The sequence below is a fragment of the Eulemur rufifrons genome, chromosome 6, assembly GCF_041146395.1.
Source record: "Eulemur rufifrons isolate Redbay chromosome 6, OSU_ERuf_1, whole genome shotgun sequence".
In the NCBI taxonomy this organism is placed as follows: Eukaryota; Metazoa; Chordata; class Mammalia; order Primates; family Lemuridae; genus Eulemur; species Eulemur rufifrons.
Window position 1 is genome coordinate 26,313,221 of NC_090988.1, and position 16,288 is coordinate 26,329,508.

The following is a 16,288-nucleotide window of genomic DNA, read 5'->3' on the forward strand; positions in this document are numbered from 1 at the left end:
CTATGTAGGAAGGATTTTATGATCCGTGCTTTCAGTATTCCTATTGTCCGAGGACAGTCAATAAATGTATCTTTGGGGAAAACCTAGGATTGACAAACCTAGTTTTTGGACATTTGCAGTTGGAGAAGACCTGGAATTCTGACTTAGGTAATATCTTTTAGCTGGCTGAAACAGCAAAGTCAAAGAGACTGGGGGAAAAATGACCTTACATAAAGCTTTTAGAGAGCCCTTCTCCTTTGCTCTTCATATTATGCTTTCACCACTTTCCTTCTCCATATTATATTTATTCAAAAGGAGGAAAAATGACAGAAAGTTTCTGTCAGAAGCTCAGATCCCAGAGTTGAAATTAAGTTTTAAAAAATGATCAGGTTTTACTGTGTATGCAGATTGTGTTATCATTCTGTTTAGACCAGTGGTAGTGCTGAAACTGTGAGGCGCCTAAAAGTGTTGTAATTTCAGTATGAAGGAGGTAAAGGTGACATAGTGTTGTTAAGTTCTCAGACTTTGGAGTCAGTCTACTTAGGATTAGAATTTTGGTGTTTCTACTTATTAGCTTTGTGACTATGGGAAAATTTCCAAATCTCTCTGAGCCCAATTTATTCATTTGTAATAGGGAATAATGATAGTATCTGTCTTATATAGTTATTGTGAAGTTTAAATTGGAAAATCTCTTAGCACAGTATCTGGAATATAGTGATTACTCAAATAATGATGATGATGTCAAATACTTGTTCTATGAAGCTTTTATCAGCATTTTTTGGGTAATGATTGAGGTGTCATATTTTCAATAATTAATTTTGTTAATCTTGTTTATTTTTTTCTCAGAGAAAATTAGGTGGAAAAATTTAAATCGTTTTCGGAGCCCATACACAATTATTTTAAATCACACTTTAGTAATGGGAATATTTGTATAATTTTAGAGTTTACATAGCACATTTATATATCAGCTTATTTTTATAGCAACCACGTGAGGAGAGCAGAGTAGATGTTATTAATCTAATTGTTACAGCTCAGGAAACTAAGGCTTAAGCTGACCAGGTAATTTTTCTGTTGTCATGTGAATAGTACTAGAATCCAGGTCCTCTGATTCCTAGTCCAGGATTAGTTACCCTGGATTCTTTAGTAGAAGACTATTACTTCTTACCACATACTTAGTAGAAATTTTTGCTTGCAGACACTTTTGGTAAGATTTTGTTCTTTCTATTGATTTTTTTCCCCGTTTATTTTTCGGCTTTCTCTGTTAGAATCTTTGCGTTGTACGGACTTTCAAAGGTGGTTTAAATCAGCTACCTTATTTTACAGATGAAGAAGCAAAGGTCCAAAGAAGTTAATGACATGCTTCAGATCTTACAACTGTTTAATAGTAGCAGCAAGACTAAGATCTACATCTCCTGATATTTCGTTTATTGTTATGTCAAAATTAGCCTGTCTTCAGAGAGAGAGGGTATATAGCCCACATTCATTTGGTTGTATTTTGAGTATGACAGTATAACTTTGAACTATGATGGAAGCATACACTGACATAACTTAATTTTTCCCTTACTATAAAAAACAGATTTGAGATACAGTATACATATGTAAATTTGCTGTATATCAGTGAATTTGATATATTTAGTTGATGTATCTTTATTTCAGTGTAGAGGACTTGGGACCATGCCATGTTCATGTTTTTACTTCTTACTATGTTTAATAAGTTTTCATATTCATAGTAAATATTCACTAAATATTTGTTGCTTGAATTTTAGGATAGTATTTCAAATTGGTATTTTTTATTTGCTTTTATATATTAAATTTGGTGATTTTTTAAATTAAAAATACTTCATTATTACCATCTCTAATTATAAAATTAATAGTACTATTGAAATAGGACATATTAGCAACTAAAGATGACTTATATAAATATTTCTAAAGGTGTGAATTTAACTTGTGACTGAATTGGCTAAAATTTTTATCCTGTAAGATTTCCTTTTTAAATGTCAGTATGGAGGAATAAAAGCAGTCTTACTTTTTCTCTGATATTTTTTTTTCTCTGAGCTATGTTAATATTTTGGTGATTGTTCAGGAACTTTTCACTATGCCCATCAGCATTTTGTCAGTTTACAGATAATTCTATGGAATAAACAATTTAGTTATATAGCTGATACATTAATATAGGTATTTATTACTATGGATTTCTTTTATGTATCACTGTGTAGATTGCAGATTTAGACTAAGTTCCTTGGGTGATTGTACTATTAATTTTGAGCTTATAGACTACTGGATTAGGAAAAAAAGAACAAGAGTAAAATAAGCTTTGAATGAAAAGTGAAATCATTGAGTTAACTAGAGGTCTAGGTTTTGCAATATAAAATATTTTAGACCTATAAAGAAGGGCCACTTTATCTTAGAAGACATACTTAGTAAAGATAAACTTTTGAGATTTGAGTGTGGGAATGGAATTAATTTGAATAGAATTAGTTTGAGGATTGGAAAATCTCTTCTTTCTTTAAGTAAACTTTATTGAAATCTAGCATACATAGAAAAATACACAAGCCATAAGTTTACAGCAGACTGATCATTTTTGCGTAGTGAAAACAGCTGTGTAATCAGCACACAGTTTGAGAAACAACATTATTAGAAATCCCCTTTGTGGCCCTTCTAGTCGGTGCCCTGTCATGAGACAGGTAACCACCATCCTGGTTTCTAGTACCAAAAATCAGTAATGTCCTCCTTTGTTTCTGGCTCCTTTTGTCCACATTTTGATATTCATCCACATTGTTGTGTATAGTTGTAGTTTGTTCATTATTCTTGCTGTATAATAGTCTGTTTTAGGAATATGTCACAATCTATATATCCCTTCTACTGATAGTGAACATTTCCTGGGTTGTTTCCAGACTGGGAATGAATATTCCTGTACATGTCGTTTGGGGTCCACATATATACATTTTTGTTGGTTATAGAGCTGTGGTGATCTTATAGCAGCCCTGTTTTGGGGCAAGGAAAATCTGGAACAGAATTTTGATTTAAGTAAGTCATTTAATTTCCTTTACATGTATCAAAATGTGGTGTGTTTAGAAGGAAATAAAACCAGCTTAATGAAGTTTGTTGAAGGCATTCAAATGTTCCTAATTGGTAATCATGACTAAAGTAAGATAATTTGTTTAAATATCCATTTTAGTATTATCTTCCATAACTTCCTTGTTTATTCTTTATGCTACATCTGAGATAGCTTTTTCCTTTCTATGTATGTGCCTTTATTCCTTATTTATTTCTGAGAATATCCTCTCTATTCTTACCTTTTTTTATAGAAATTCAGCTCATTTTCTTGAGTCTGGTTTGTTGAATTTTCCCTAACGTCCTAGTTAGAAATAATCCTTCACTTTTCTTATTGTCTATAACCCTTTATATTGTATCTTTTTATAGTAGTTGTCACATATTTGTCTTTATTGCAATTATTTATATCCTTTTATCTTATTTTCTTAGATTGAAATTTTCTTGAAGAAAATTTATCTTTTCCTTCTTCATAGTGGCAAAACTCTAGCTTGCATATATAGTCACTCAAATATATGTTGAATTTTAAATGCACTTATGGTTTTTATATATTTAAAGAAAAATATTTAATTTTATATTTTAGAAGTCATCATAGAAGCAATATTTTATGAGAACCACGTTAAAAGTTCAACTAACATTTATATTGGAATTTAGTTTCAGTAGTAGAAGATGGTGGATTAAGCTGGCTAAGGAAGTCTTATCAGAGAATGAAGGAACAAGCGGAGAAACAAAACAGAAATTTTGAGGACATTGTAGCTGAAAGATATGGAGTGAGTATCTGTACTAAGGAGATATATCTTATTATCAGAGTTTATGTGAAAAATTAAGTGTCTTTAATTTTATTTTGTGCCATGAATTGAATTGATATTAAATTTCATATCTTTATACTGCTGAAGTAATTTTCTGGTTTTTATTATTATGTTGACTTACGTATCATATTTTTATTGTCATAATGAATGTAAAATTTAAGTCTATAAAGGTGAAGTATGTGTGTTTAATGTAAAAATAACATTTTCTTGTAAGAAAATTTAAATAATGCAGAAAAGCCTGCATACTACACCTCTGGAGATAACCACTGTTGAAATTTTGGTATATTCCAGAGTTTGGTATATTCTAGAATTTTGGTATTTTCTAGAATTTTTTAAAGAGTATATATGAGTATATGTACTCTTAAAACAATGGAGCCACGTGGCAGTATATGATATTTTGGAACCGGTTCTTCCATTCACCATGTATGGATAATCTTTCTATTTCAGTAGTTATTGATGTCCCCTTTTTTTGTTTTCTCTTTCTTCAATTTCCAGAGGAAAGCAGGCTTAGAAAGTAGTAAGATTTCAGTCTAGGTGCAGTGGCTTATGCCTGTAATCCTAGCACTCTGGGAAGCCAAGACAGGAGGATCACTTGAGCCTCAGGAGTTCAAGACTAACCTGAGCAAGAGCAAGACCCTGTCTCTACTAAAAATAGAAAAATTAGCTGGGCATAATGGCACATGCTTGTAATCTCAGCTTTTTGGGAGGCTGAGACAAGTGGATTACTTGAACCTAGGAGTTCTTGAGCCTAGGAGTTTGAGGTTGCAGTGAGCTATGATGATGCCACTGCACTCTGTACTTGGGGCGACAGAGTGAGACTCTGTCTCAAAGAAAAAAAAAAAAAGAAAAAGCAAGTAGTAAGATTTCAAAACTATAGGCATGCCAAAAATAAAAAAAGGGAGTAAAAGTCATTTGTCATCTTAAGAGAATCTTTGTTAAAATTGATCTTAGGATATAGTTTTCCAGACTATTTTTTTCCCTGTGTTTTATAGTAGGCTCATAGACTATACCCTGTTTCTTTTACTTACTAATAGACATAGTTGGATGCCAGTAAATATATGCATTTTAATGACCTCTTAATATTTTCTTGTATATTTATATTTTTATTTACTCCTTCCCCAATCCAGTGTTTGTGAAGTTTGTTTTCTTTAAGTTTTGAGATTCAGGAATTAGAGGTTTTTCCTTGTGTAAGTCTTTCTTTGCTTCCCTTCCCCCCAAGGCTACTGGATGAGCCCTTCTGATCTGGAAAATCAGCTGAGGGAAATTTTCTTACAAATTTTTTATTAATGCTTTTCTCCTATCATTTTTGCTCCTTAATTGTGAAAGTACTAGTACATGCATATTAGATTCCCTAGAATCAATTGTCCATGTGTCTTTTGTCTTATAACTTACGTTTATTTAGTGTCTTTTCCTAAAGTATAGAGAATTTCCAAGCTAATTTGGTTTTCAACAATTTCTGTTCCTTCTGTTCAGTGTATCTGGGCAATTTTTTTGGACATACAGTTTTTTATTTATTAATGCAAATCTTTCTTGTTCTTTAACTATTGTTTCTGTCAGGAGAGTCTGTTATATTTTAGCAATACAGTAACTTCTTGAATCTGACTACCAGTAGGGATTATTTTTTTAAAAGTTCATGACACTACTATTTTCTTTTTCTTTCTTTCTTTTTTTTTTTTTTCTTTTGGAGACAAGGGTCTTCCTCTGTCGTCTGGGCTAGAGTGTAGTGGCATCATCATAGCTCCCGGCAACCTCAAAATCCTAGGCTCAAGCAATCCTCCTGCCTCAGCCTCCCAAGTAGCTGGGACTACAGGTGTGTGCCAAGCCCAGCTGATTTTTTTTTTTTTTTTTTTATTTCTGTACAGATGGGATCTCACTATATTGACCAGGCTGGTATTAAATTCCTGGCCTCAAGCAGTCCTCCTACCTTGGCCTACCAAAGTGCTAGGATTACAGGCATGAGCTACCATGTCCAGCCCCTACTATTTTCTATTTTATACTTTTTGTGGTGCATAGCAATTGCCCTAAGTGGCTATCCTTTTGAGATCTTTTTGGTTATTTGGTAATTTTTCATTGTTCACTCATATTTTTTTGAAAAGTATTTATTTCAGAGTGGGATGATTATATGGACCTCCCCCCCACCCCTTGGTGGAGTTTTCATTGTTCCACTTGGCAGTGGGTCATTGTACAATGGCACGTGGGGTCCAAGTCACTGAGATTTTCTTAATTTTAGATATTTTTGTTTAATTTTTCTCCTTTGTAGTCAATGGAAATATTTCAGTCAAAATTGGAAGAAGCTGAAAAAACTGCATCCACAAAAGAAGATTATAGACGAGAACGGTGGAGGAAACCAACAATTTCAGATAAAGCACAAAATAGTCAAGAAAGTAGGAAATCAGACTTGGTAAGATATAGTAGCAGTTCAAGGGATAGATATGTTACAACAAATATTGTAAACAATAGCAATAAAGATAAGTTTAGTGGTGATGAAAAAGATAAGAGATCTGCATCTTTAGAAACATGTAGAAGAGCATCCAACCCAAGGCAAAATCAAGAGTTTTCTTCCCTTGGAAATTTGAGACCTAAGTTTTTAAGACCCTCTGATGATGACGAACTGTCATATCACAGCAAGGGCAGAAACTTTGAACCATCTAGTTCATCTTCAGCATTGGTAGCTCAGGGTTCTTTTCATTGTGGTTTTCGAAAACCCACTGAAACCGGTGAAGAATGTGTAACATCATGGAGTCAATCTGATGGAAGAGGAGATAAGAAACATTCAAATCAAAAGCCATCGGAAACCAGTAGCAGTGTTGAATACCGACACGTTCCAGGAGATGTGAAAGAAAAATTACAAGATGAAAGCTTGAGAGATGACCCTCCAAAAAAAGAACATCTGCAAGACACAAAGTCTACATTTGCAAGGTATTTTATCATTTGTTTTTTAACCTGAGAAATGAATATTAAAGTCCAGAGGGTTCAGATAAGTGAATATATGTTTAGAACATCAGTTATTAGATAACGACTGTGGTCCTCCATTTCTTTTTTTTTTTGTATTATTTATTTCAGCTTATTATGGGGGTACAGAAGTTCAGGTTATATATATTGCCCATGTCCTGCCCATCGCCTCGAGTCAGAGCTTCAAGCGTGTCCATTCCCCAGACAGTACGCATTGCACTCATCATGTAGGTATACCCCCATCCCCTCCCCGCACCCCCCATCCCCCTGAGTCAGAACATTCAGCTTAAAATTGATGGAAGAGAGAAGATGTGCAGATTTAACAACACCGTAGTATTTTATGGATTGCATTTATTTCACAGTTTTTTTTAAAAAGAGCTAGAAGAATTCAATAGCTATATTTGCTCATAATTTGTTGCTTTTTTACAGTTTAAAAAACTGAATGAGTTAAGCCTTTAATTGGATGTACTGCAGGAGATATTTTGGTACATTTTGTTACCAATGCCATATTACTTTCTAAGGAAATTATCTTATTGTTGTGTATGATCATAATAATAAATACTGCATGTCTGTAAGAGGTCTAGGAGATTGAAGGAAAATATGTTGCTATAGCTCAAATATGAAGTGGCAAAGACGTGCCAAACATCCTGCAGAAAGAAGCATGAACTATGGTTGTTTTGCAGAGAAAGAAATTATCCAGTTTGGACAATTGACAGATTTTAAAGATAACGTTAGTTTTAAGTTTAAAATAAGTTAAGCTAGTGATTGTACCAGTAATGAATAGGACAATGGGTAGCACTTAATAATTTTTTATTGTACATGTTAAGATTTACGTAGGACTGGGTCAGAAAATAAGGAAACACAGCTTGAGTGGGATCAAACCTAGGACAACTTGATTTAGCTCTAGGGCTGGTCCTCTTGGAGATAGCCAGAAATAAAAAATAAGTGTCCTAATAATAATGACAAACTTATACTTGAATACTCATTAAATATTAATATGTTAAAAAATACCACCAAGTGATTGGGACACTAAAGGAAGAAGTTTTAGGAAATAATAGAAATCAATGGCAGTAGTAGGATGTGGGCATTGCAGTTTGGGGTTATGAGTCTGATAAACCTGTTTTGTTAATGACTCTATCTGAAGCAGTGGATTATAAAGCACAGCGTGTAATTTTCAGTGGGAGCAAGCTGGCAAAACATGAATGATTGAGCCCCAGTCAAATGGGCTCTGGTTCAGGTCAGGGCTTTGCTCCCAGGAAACTGAAGGAGAAATCCAGTTGTAGTTACTGAATAAAACATGGCAGGGATTAGTGTATAAGGCTGTATGCATATATAATTGTCCAGGCTTCACTCTAGATAGCCTGAGTGGTAGACTAAATTCAAGTTCCCAGTTGCTAGTATGATGGGGCTCTTATTTCCTGATACTATTAGGGTGGAGTTAGCATTTGGACCATCTGTAGTCTTGACTTCTATGAGTGTAGCTAAGCAGAGTATGCAAAGTAATTTTACACTGTTAGTATTCCATCTGGTTGTCTGATTGCTTCATATTTGATTGTCTTATTTATATTGTAAACTTTTGATAGATACACTATACTACAGGCATTCACTAAAAGCTGCGCGCGCGCGTGTGTGTGTATTATTGATTTGAAGGTAGTATTCTTTGTTAGCTGTGTTAATTTTGGAAGGTTTGAGGCTTTCCATGAATTCCATGACTGGCTGAAGAGGGAAAGGTAAATCCAGGAATCATCCCATATATGTGAAAGAAATAAAAAGATTCCTGAGCATGTTGAATGGTGTGAAATAAGAGACCAAGATAGGACCTTGAAGAATGCCTGGAAAGACCCAGTGAAAGATGGTTTGAAGCTGTTGATTTGTCTGTATATTACCCTGGGAATATGTTGAATTTTTAATAAAATTTTGGAATTCTAGGGAGCTTTAGAACCAAAGAATTTTAGAACTAGAAAAAAATTGTAGAAATGATTTAGAACTAGAAGAAATCATAGTCTGATGCATGCATTTTGCAGATGAGAGAAACTGAGGGAACTGAGGGTGTGACTTGCACAATGTTATGTAACTAGGGTTTTCAGATTTTTAAATGCAAAATAATAAATCTCTTGTATTTATTATGCTAAAAATATTTGTTTACCTGACATTCAAATTTAACTGAGTATCATGTATTTTATCTGGCAACCCTGAATGTAACACTTAACCTTTTCCTGGGTCTATGACCTTTTATAAGAGTTGATGCCTGATCTCACTCTATTTCAGTTTCCTTATCTTATAACAAGGATACTAACAGGACCTACTTCATAGGGCTGTTGTGTGAATTAAATATATATGGAAAACTTAACATGGTATCTGGCACATAGTAAGTGCTCCATAAATCTTAGCTATTGTTGTTGCTATTAATATTACAATGGAGTTAGTTATTTGCAAAGCTTAGATTCTGTGTCTTTCAATGCCTATTTAGTATGCTTTCAAATAAGGTTAAAAGGAGAACCATAAATTGACTTTGAAAGAAAAAGTCTTTTCTTTTATATACTGATTATGGAAAAGTTATTGATACCCTTTGTGAGAGTAATTTAGGTAGAATATGAGAAATGCTGACCAATTAGAGGTATAGGAGAGAGGAAGAAAGATATATTAATATAAGCTGCAAGAAGTGAAGAATTTTCAGTTGAAATCTGGAAAATACTTTTAGTCTGTTGTACAATGGATGTTGGAATGTACCATAGGTCAGTCTTCCAGACTGTGGAAAAGTTGTAACAACTAATATCTTTGTCTAGTATGAATGATAATGATTCAGAAAATTAGTGGAATTGGTTTTATTTCTTTCTACTATTTAAATATGTTTACCTTTCCTGCTGTTTACTTCAATATTATTTTGTAAAGCATTAAGCCACTTACAATCATGTAAATAATAAATGTATGTGTATAAAATTTAAACAGTGTAGACAGAAGAGTATAAAACAAGAATATATAATTTAATTTAAGCAGAAGAGTATAAAATGAAAGAGTAAGTCTCCTTGTCTTGTCACCCCTAACCCTAATCCCACTTGTCAGGTTAACAATGTTAATAGTGTCTTTTCAAAAATTTTTTAGTGCATTTGAATATGTATAATCTGTATATTTAACTTAATATATAAAATTATATATAGATAACATATATAAAAACTTATGGAAGTTAAATAGCTTTATGATGCAGATACTATTCTGAACCTTGTTTTTGCTAGTCAGTGTATCTTAAAGTTCTTTTCACTTGAGCCCATATGTACCTACCTTTTTTATTTTAAAGGTTCTTTAATATTCTGTTGTAAAATGTAGGTATAACCTAATACTTTTCACCAGTCTCCTATTGATGGGCTTTTAGGTTCTTTTCAGTTTGTTGCCCTTACAATGCTGCAGTTAAGTTTTTATGTGTATCTTTGCATACTGTTTAAATATAGCTGTAATGTAAATTCCAAGGAGTAGAATTGTCAGGCCAAAAAGAGCATGCATTTTACTTTTTATATACTTTGTGGTATTAACCCATTTAAATTCTTACAGTCATATATGAGAATGACTTTCTCCTACTTCCTTGCCAGTAGCATTACTGAACTTTTTTATCTTTGCTATATATATTGTTGCGAAACAGACTCTGTGATTTTAAGTATGGGTGAAGTTGGCCATATTTTTATGTGTTATTTCTTTTTTGTTTTTATTTCATTTTTGTTAAGTAGTCATATGTTTTGCCTACTTTTTGAGTTGTTCTTTACTTGTGAGAACTCTTTATATTTGTCATGTAATGCAAATAGTTTTTTCATCATTTGTAATTTTCCTTTGTTCTTTCTTTTTTTTTCATCCATTCTTTCTTTAATGTGATCAAATTTATCATTATTTATTTTTTTGTTCTTGTTAGGCCCTATAATTATCTTAACTAGTAGAAAAATATCTGCCAGTAGTGGCCCATGTGGCTGAGAACTTTAAGCTTATTATTATTAGAAATGAAATGTGCTTTTGCATGTATTTTTTTGTTGGAAAATATATTGGCAAAGTACTTTCAGGAATTTGGAACCTAGAGTATTATGTATATGAACAAAAATTAATGTGATAGCCTTACATTTTATTAATTTAATATCAGAAACTAACTCATTTTATATAGTATTTTAACCTTTTGTTGTCATTCTTGGAAGAGTTTGTTATTGTCGCCCAGAAAGGCAAGAGAAGGATGCCAGGTTCTGAAGGCTTTGAGTATAATCATGAGATCCTTAGGTGAGTGAGCAAACAGGAGAACAACTGGTAAGAAAAGAATAATTAAGAGAGATCTGTGAAAGCTGCCAGGAGGAGAATAATAAAGTCATATGTTGTTTGACAATGAGGATACGTTCTGAGAAATTGTCACTAGGCAATTTCGTCATTGTATAAACCTCATAGAGTATACTTACACAAACCTAGATGATATAGCCTACTATACAGCTAGGCTATATGGTATAGCCTATTGCTTCCTAAGTGACAAACTTGTAAGCATGTTACTGTACTGAATACTGTAGGCAATTATGACACAATGATAAGTATTTGTGTATCTAATCATATCTAAGCATAGAAAAGGTACAGTAAAAATATGGTATTATTCTTAGGGACCACTGTTGTATTTATGGTCTGTCATTGCCTGAAATGTTGTTATGTGGCACATGATTAATTGCAACATACTCCAGGTTTTTGAAATGTCATTGGGCTGAAGCCCTTTTAATTATTTCTTCCTCAAAAGTGTGTGTGTGTGTGTGTGTGTGTGTGTGTGTGTGTTTTAAAGAGAATACATTTTAATGGGAAAGTAGGATTCGCTTTTTAGAAATTAATTATAAAGAGGACTTCTGAAATACAGCAGTAATCATGGAAGTTGAGAAATGCTTGTACTTTTTTCTTTTTGTAGGATAATTGTAAGTGTCATGGTGATGTTTCTTGCAAGGCATCTGCTCATAATTATAAATGCTTAGAGAAAGAGAGGAAGAGTCTGTTCCCTGCTTTTTGCTGCAGAGCAACGTCTTCGTTGCAGCATAAACAAAATAAAATAGAATGATACATTCTTCAGTCATTTTGTGCCCCCAAACTCTCATTTTAATGTTTTTACTTGACACCTGTTACTGTTATATTAAATGTGTTGAAGTAACTGTTCATATGGAAATTACTAGTATAAGAGATGGTCAGAATTTTTGTATATCATGTCCTTTATCATCATCTACCTGCTACCTACTAATAAACAATTTAATTCTTGTTAGAAAATACTCAAAAAATAATTTGTTTGGAGTGTTCCATTTAATGACAGTGGAAGCCACCTCTTTTAAAGGTCCCTTGAGATTCCAGTTATCTTCTTGAAACTGTGGGCTTTGGATTGACTTCACCATTGCTCTTCCTTGACTGAATATGTAAGCTTGCATCCTGAGAAGTGCAGGGAGGAGGAAAGTAAAATGACAAAGATGTGCCATTTGGATGGACAGCAACAGACTTTTTTGACAACTTAATCAAGGATATTTTTGTGGGATACACTCTATACACTCTATACACTCTTTTGAGTGTATAGAAGCCAGATTTCAGTAGACTAAATTATGTGTTATGGAATGGTAGAGATAGAAGTTATATGTGGGAGATACAGGTTAAATGAAGTACCTCTCTTACCCCCTACCCTTTTTTCCTTTTAAGATACAGATACTTGAACATGTTTATATTCAATGGAAAAGAGTCAATATCCATTTTAGAAGTAGGAAAACATATAGAGAGATGATAGATGGGGCAATTGAGCAAGATCCTCAAAGTTAGTGTGGATGAATGTGGGTTCCATTTTACTCATACAGTAGAGTAGGAGGATTAGCCTCCTACTAATGTTAAGTGTTAAAAGAAATGGGGAATGTGGCTATGGATTATGAGTGGCAGTGGACAAAAATTTAGGAATTTTTTCTTGATGACTTATGTCAGTGTTTTTTGACTTATGATCTCGAGAATATTGGTAATCCTCTTGGTTTATATATGGGCCACAGTGAGTTTAGTAGCTTCAGGAAAAAAGTGATGCAACAGTTTGCTTCACACACAGCTCACAAAATTGAAATGTTTTCTCACTCATTGTTATGGACTGTTACTACTGTTAGCTTTTTTTAATCCCAAAATTTTGATGAACCTTTGGAACAAGATTACCCTAAAATTATTTGTCCATGTACACATCATAATTCCCTCAAGTGATTCTTGGATACTGACAGTTTGAGGAACAGACTGTTTTTTACACTCATTTGGATTTGAAAAACTGTCTGGACTGGTGTAACAAGGAATGAATTAACAAGGGATGATTATTTTTGCATTCGATGTCCCTTGGAGCTTAAGTTGGCCTTTGATGAATTCTTTCTGCTACTCATCTTATATTTACTGAATGCTTCTATTTTCCAGGCCTGACTGTATAAAAATAATTATGACATTATATTGCCTTCAAGGAACTCATAATATAGGAGAGGCAGTGATATAGATATGTGAAAAATACGGTACGTGAACGCCATGATACTTAATAGTCACATATACAGATACTCCTCAACTTACAATGGGGTTACATCTCAGTAAGTGCGTTGTAAATTGAAAATATTGTAGGTCAAAAATGCATTTAGGCTGGTCTGAAGGTAGGTAGTTATCTCACTTGATTGTTCACAATCAGTTACAGATTGAACTCCTTGTTCTACTATTTCGCTCCTGCACTTAACTACTCTAAAAAAAATGCATTTAATGTACTTAACCTACTGAAATCATAGTTTAGCCCCGCGTTACCTTAAATGTGCTCAGAACACTTACATTAGCCTATAATTGGACAAAATCATCTGACTCAAAGCCCATTTTGAGCCCCAAATTGTTGAATATCTCAGGTAACTTACTGAGTGTTATACTAAAAGTGAAAAATAGAATGGTTGTATAGGTACTCGAAGTACAATTTCTACTGAATGTGTATCACTTTCACACCATCATAAAGTTGAGAAATTGCAAGTTGAGTCATTGTAAGTTAGGGACCATCTGTATAAGTATAGGTTCTTATAGTTACAATAGTTATATGCAGAAAGAGGGAATGAGCTTTTCAGGGATAAGATTAGGGACAATAGGGTCCAAAGTTGGGTAGGGAGAGTTGTAAGGTCTTGAAGGATTAAACTGTTAGGCAGTAAATGGGAAGGGGCAACCAACTGGGAGAGAAAAACATGGAGACATGAGACAGTATTGTATAGTTGAGTGTTTGCAAATAGTATTTTGGAGTGTGTGGTGCAGTAGCTCCCCCAGGACAGGTATATCTCTTTCTAGTCTTTATATCTCTAAATCCTGGTAGAGTGCTTACCATGACTAGCCTCTGGATAATTTATGAATATGGTTGAGTGTGAGGAAAATGGATAGGCAGGCCTATAAAGATATATGACTATTACGCACCCATAATAATTAAAAATAAAATATTAAAAAATTAGTAGGCAGATATTGCAAGTGCTGCCTTGTACAACTTAACCATGTTTACAAGTTGGATAATATTTTATGAATGATAGGAAAGAAGTATCTCAAGTATTTTAGATAGACCATATTCACATTTTAAAGAGATTCCAGAAGCAGCGTGAAGATTGGATTTGGAAATGGAACAGACTTGAGGCAAATATACTGGTTAGGAGGCTGTAGTTGAGAGACAAGAAGTCCTGAACCATAGGAGTGAATGTAGAAAAGGAGAGGAGGAGCTTGAGTTGGCATCCATGGTGCAGTGATGAAGCTTTTAATTCTGTGGCCCCTTGAAAGGATTTAGTTACTACTTATCTGTGCACCAGCTCTAGACATTCTACTTTTTAACCTTTTTTGAAAAGATTTGACCATTGGATTTTAAGCATGGTGAATGGAGGACTGATTGGAGGATTCTCCTGTGACTCAGTAATTAGCTTTCAGTGGCAAAGGTAACTAATAATTATTGAGCATCAGGTTAGGTGCAGTGTTTAGAATTTTGTTATTAATACAATACTGCAATTATTGTAATTTTATATATTTCTGCATTTAATTGTGATAATGTGAGGGGAGGTATTAATTCATTTTCTCGATTTTATAGCCTCATATACTTGCCCAATCTCATAAAGCTAGTACATGGCAGAATCTGGACTTGAACTCATGTCAGTCTGACTGCAAAACTCCTTTTTTATAATACTGAGAGGGATTTCCCATTTCTTGTAGGGAAGATGCAAGATCATGATTGGTATTATAAAGAAACAACTGTTAGTTCTTCATGAAAAGCTTGCATTAGAACTGTGAGAATTTGATTAGTACTCTGTTTTTAGGTATTTATACTTTTATTTTTACTCATATCTATTGGTTGGTGTGACTTTATTGCCATATTAACATTTGATATAGGAGTTTGTGTTAACAGCCCCTAAAATTTTTCTCCTCAAAAGAAGGAGATGGATTGATGGATAGCTTTGTCTTTCGTTCTTCTGATTCTGTCAGACTTAAGCTTGCTTGCAAATGACTGACTTTTTAAATGATGGAGCTCAATAGATCTTGTGTAGACATGTTCCATACCTGGATCATAGTAAGCATCTATTGGAATTACAGAGAAGGGTTTGTAGAAATATTGGGGAAATCTCCTCCTTGTCCTAAAGAACCTTTCATCAGTTCTTTATTTTCTGCACTGGCTTGTGTTGAGATGAAAAATGGATGAACTAGACATAATTTTGTAGGGGGAAAAAAAAAAAAAAACCTGGTCAGGTACAAAAGACAGAAGGAAAAGCAGCCAAGAAGTTTTTCACTTAGGAAATGGGAATTTAAGAGGTAAACCCTGGAGCAAGCCGACTGGGGAATAATTGTACTGATGCTCTTTAGGAAGAGAATAATGGAGGTTATTTAATTTATTTTGCATTATACATATATGTAAAATTTAATATCTATAATGTCCACATAATGGGCAGAAATAGTAAATTTTTTAAAGCAGAGAATTTTAGAAAATCAATTGAATGGGAAAGAATGCAAATTAGGAAAAGTTGTATTGATTAGTAAGTAAAACAGGTATATGATTGGGTTGTCTGCAATTCAAATAAATTAATTTACAATACAATAAAAGTGACATGTAGCTCAGAATTTAATTTGCAAAAATTATTAAAAAATATTTTCCATACCAAAAAAATGCAACTGAGATAAGCAATAATTCTACCCACAGAAGCATATAAAAAGCAATAACATTCTCCTGCTTACATGAATGCAGTACCCCTACTGTTTGTTTTAATTGTTTTTTAAAATGTAGACCGAAAGAATATGAGGGGAATGAAAATATGCTACTTTATAACGGTTCTTTACTTCAAATATTTTAGATTTCTTAGTCTAAACACCAGAATATTGCCTTTCCTTTCACCAATATGAGAAGAAATGGTTGTTCTAGATATTTTGTAGAGATTGTCTATTTTAAAAAATTCCAATGCCATCTGTTAAATGATTTCTATTTTCTTAATGCCAGAGAACTTCACTATTTAAAAATAATTGCC

At 33.4% G+C, this 16,288-nt stretch overlaps 1 protein-coding gene across 2 annotated transcripts in view; it reads left to right on the forward strand.

Moving 5' to 3' along the window:
- CWF19L2 (CWF19 like cell cycle control factor 2) overlaps positions 1–16,288 on the forward strand; it is a 93,686-nt gene that overhangs the window by 21,321 nt on the left and 56,077 nt on the right. For both annotated transcript variants that reach the window (XM_069468983.1, XM_069468982.1), the window contains 2 exons: positions 3,685–3,800; positions 6,100–6,758. In XM_069468983.1, coding sequence (XP_069325084.1) covers positions 3,685–3,800; positions 6,100–6,758 — 775 coding nt within the window. The remainder of the gene's footprint in view (positions 1–3,684; positions 3,801–6,099; positions 6,759–16,288) is intronic.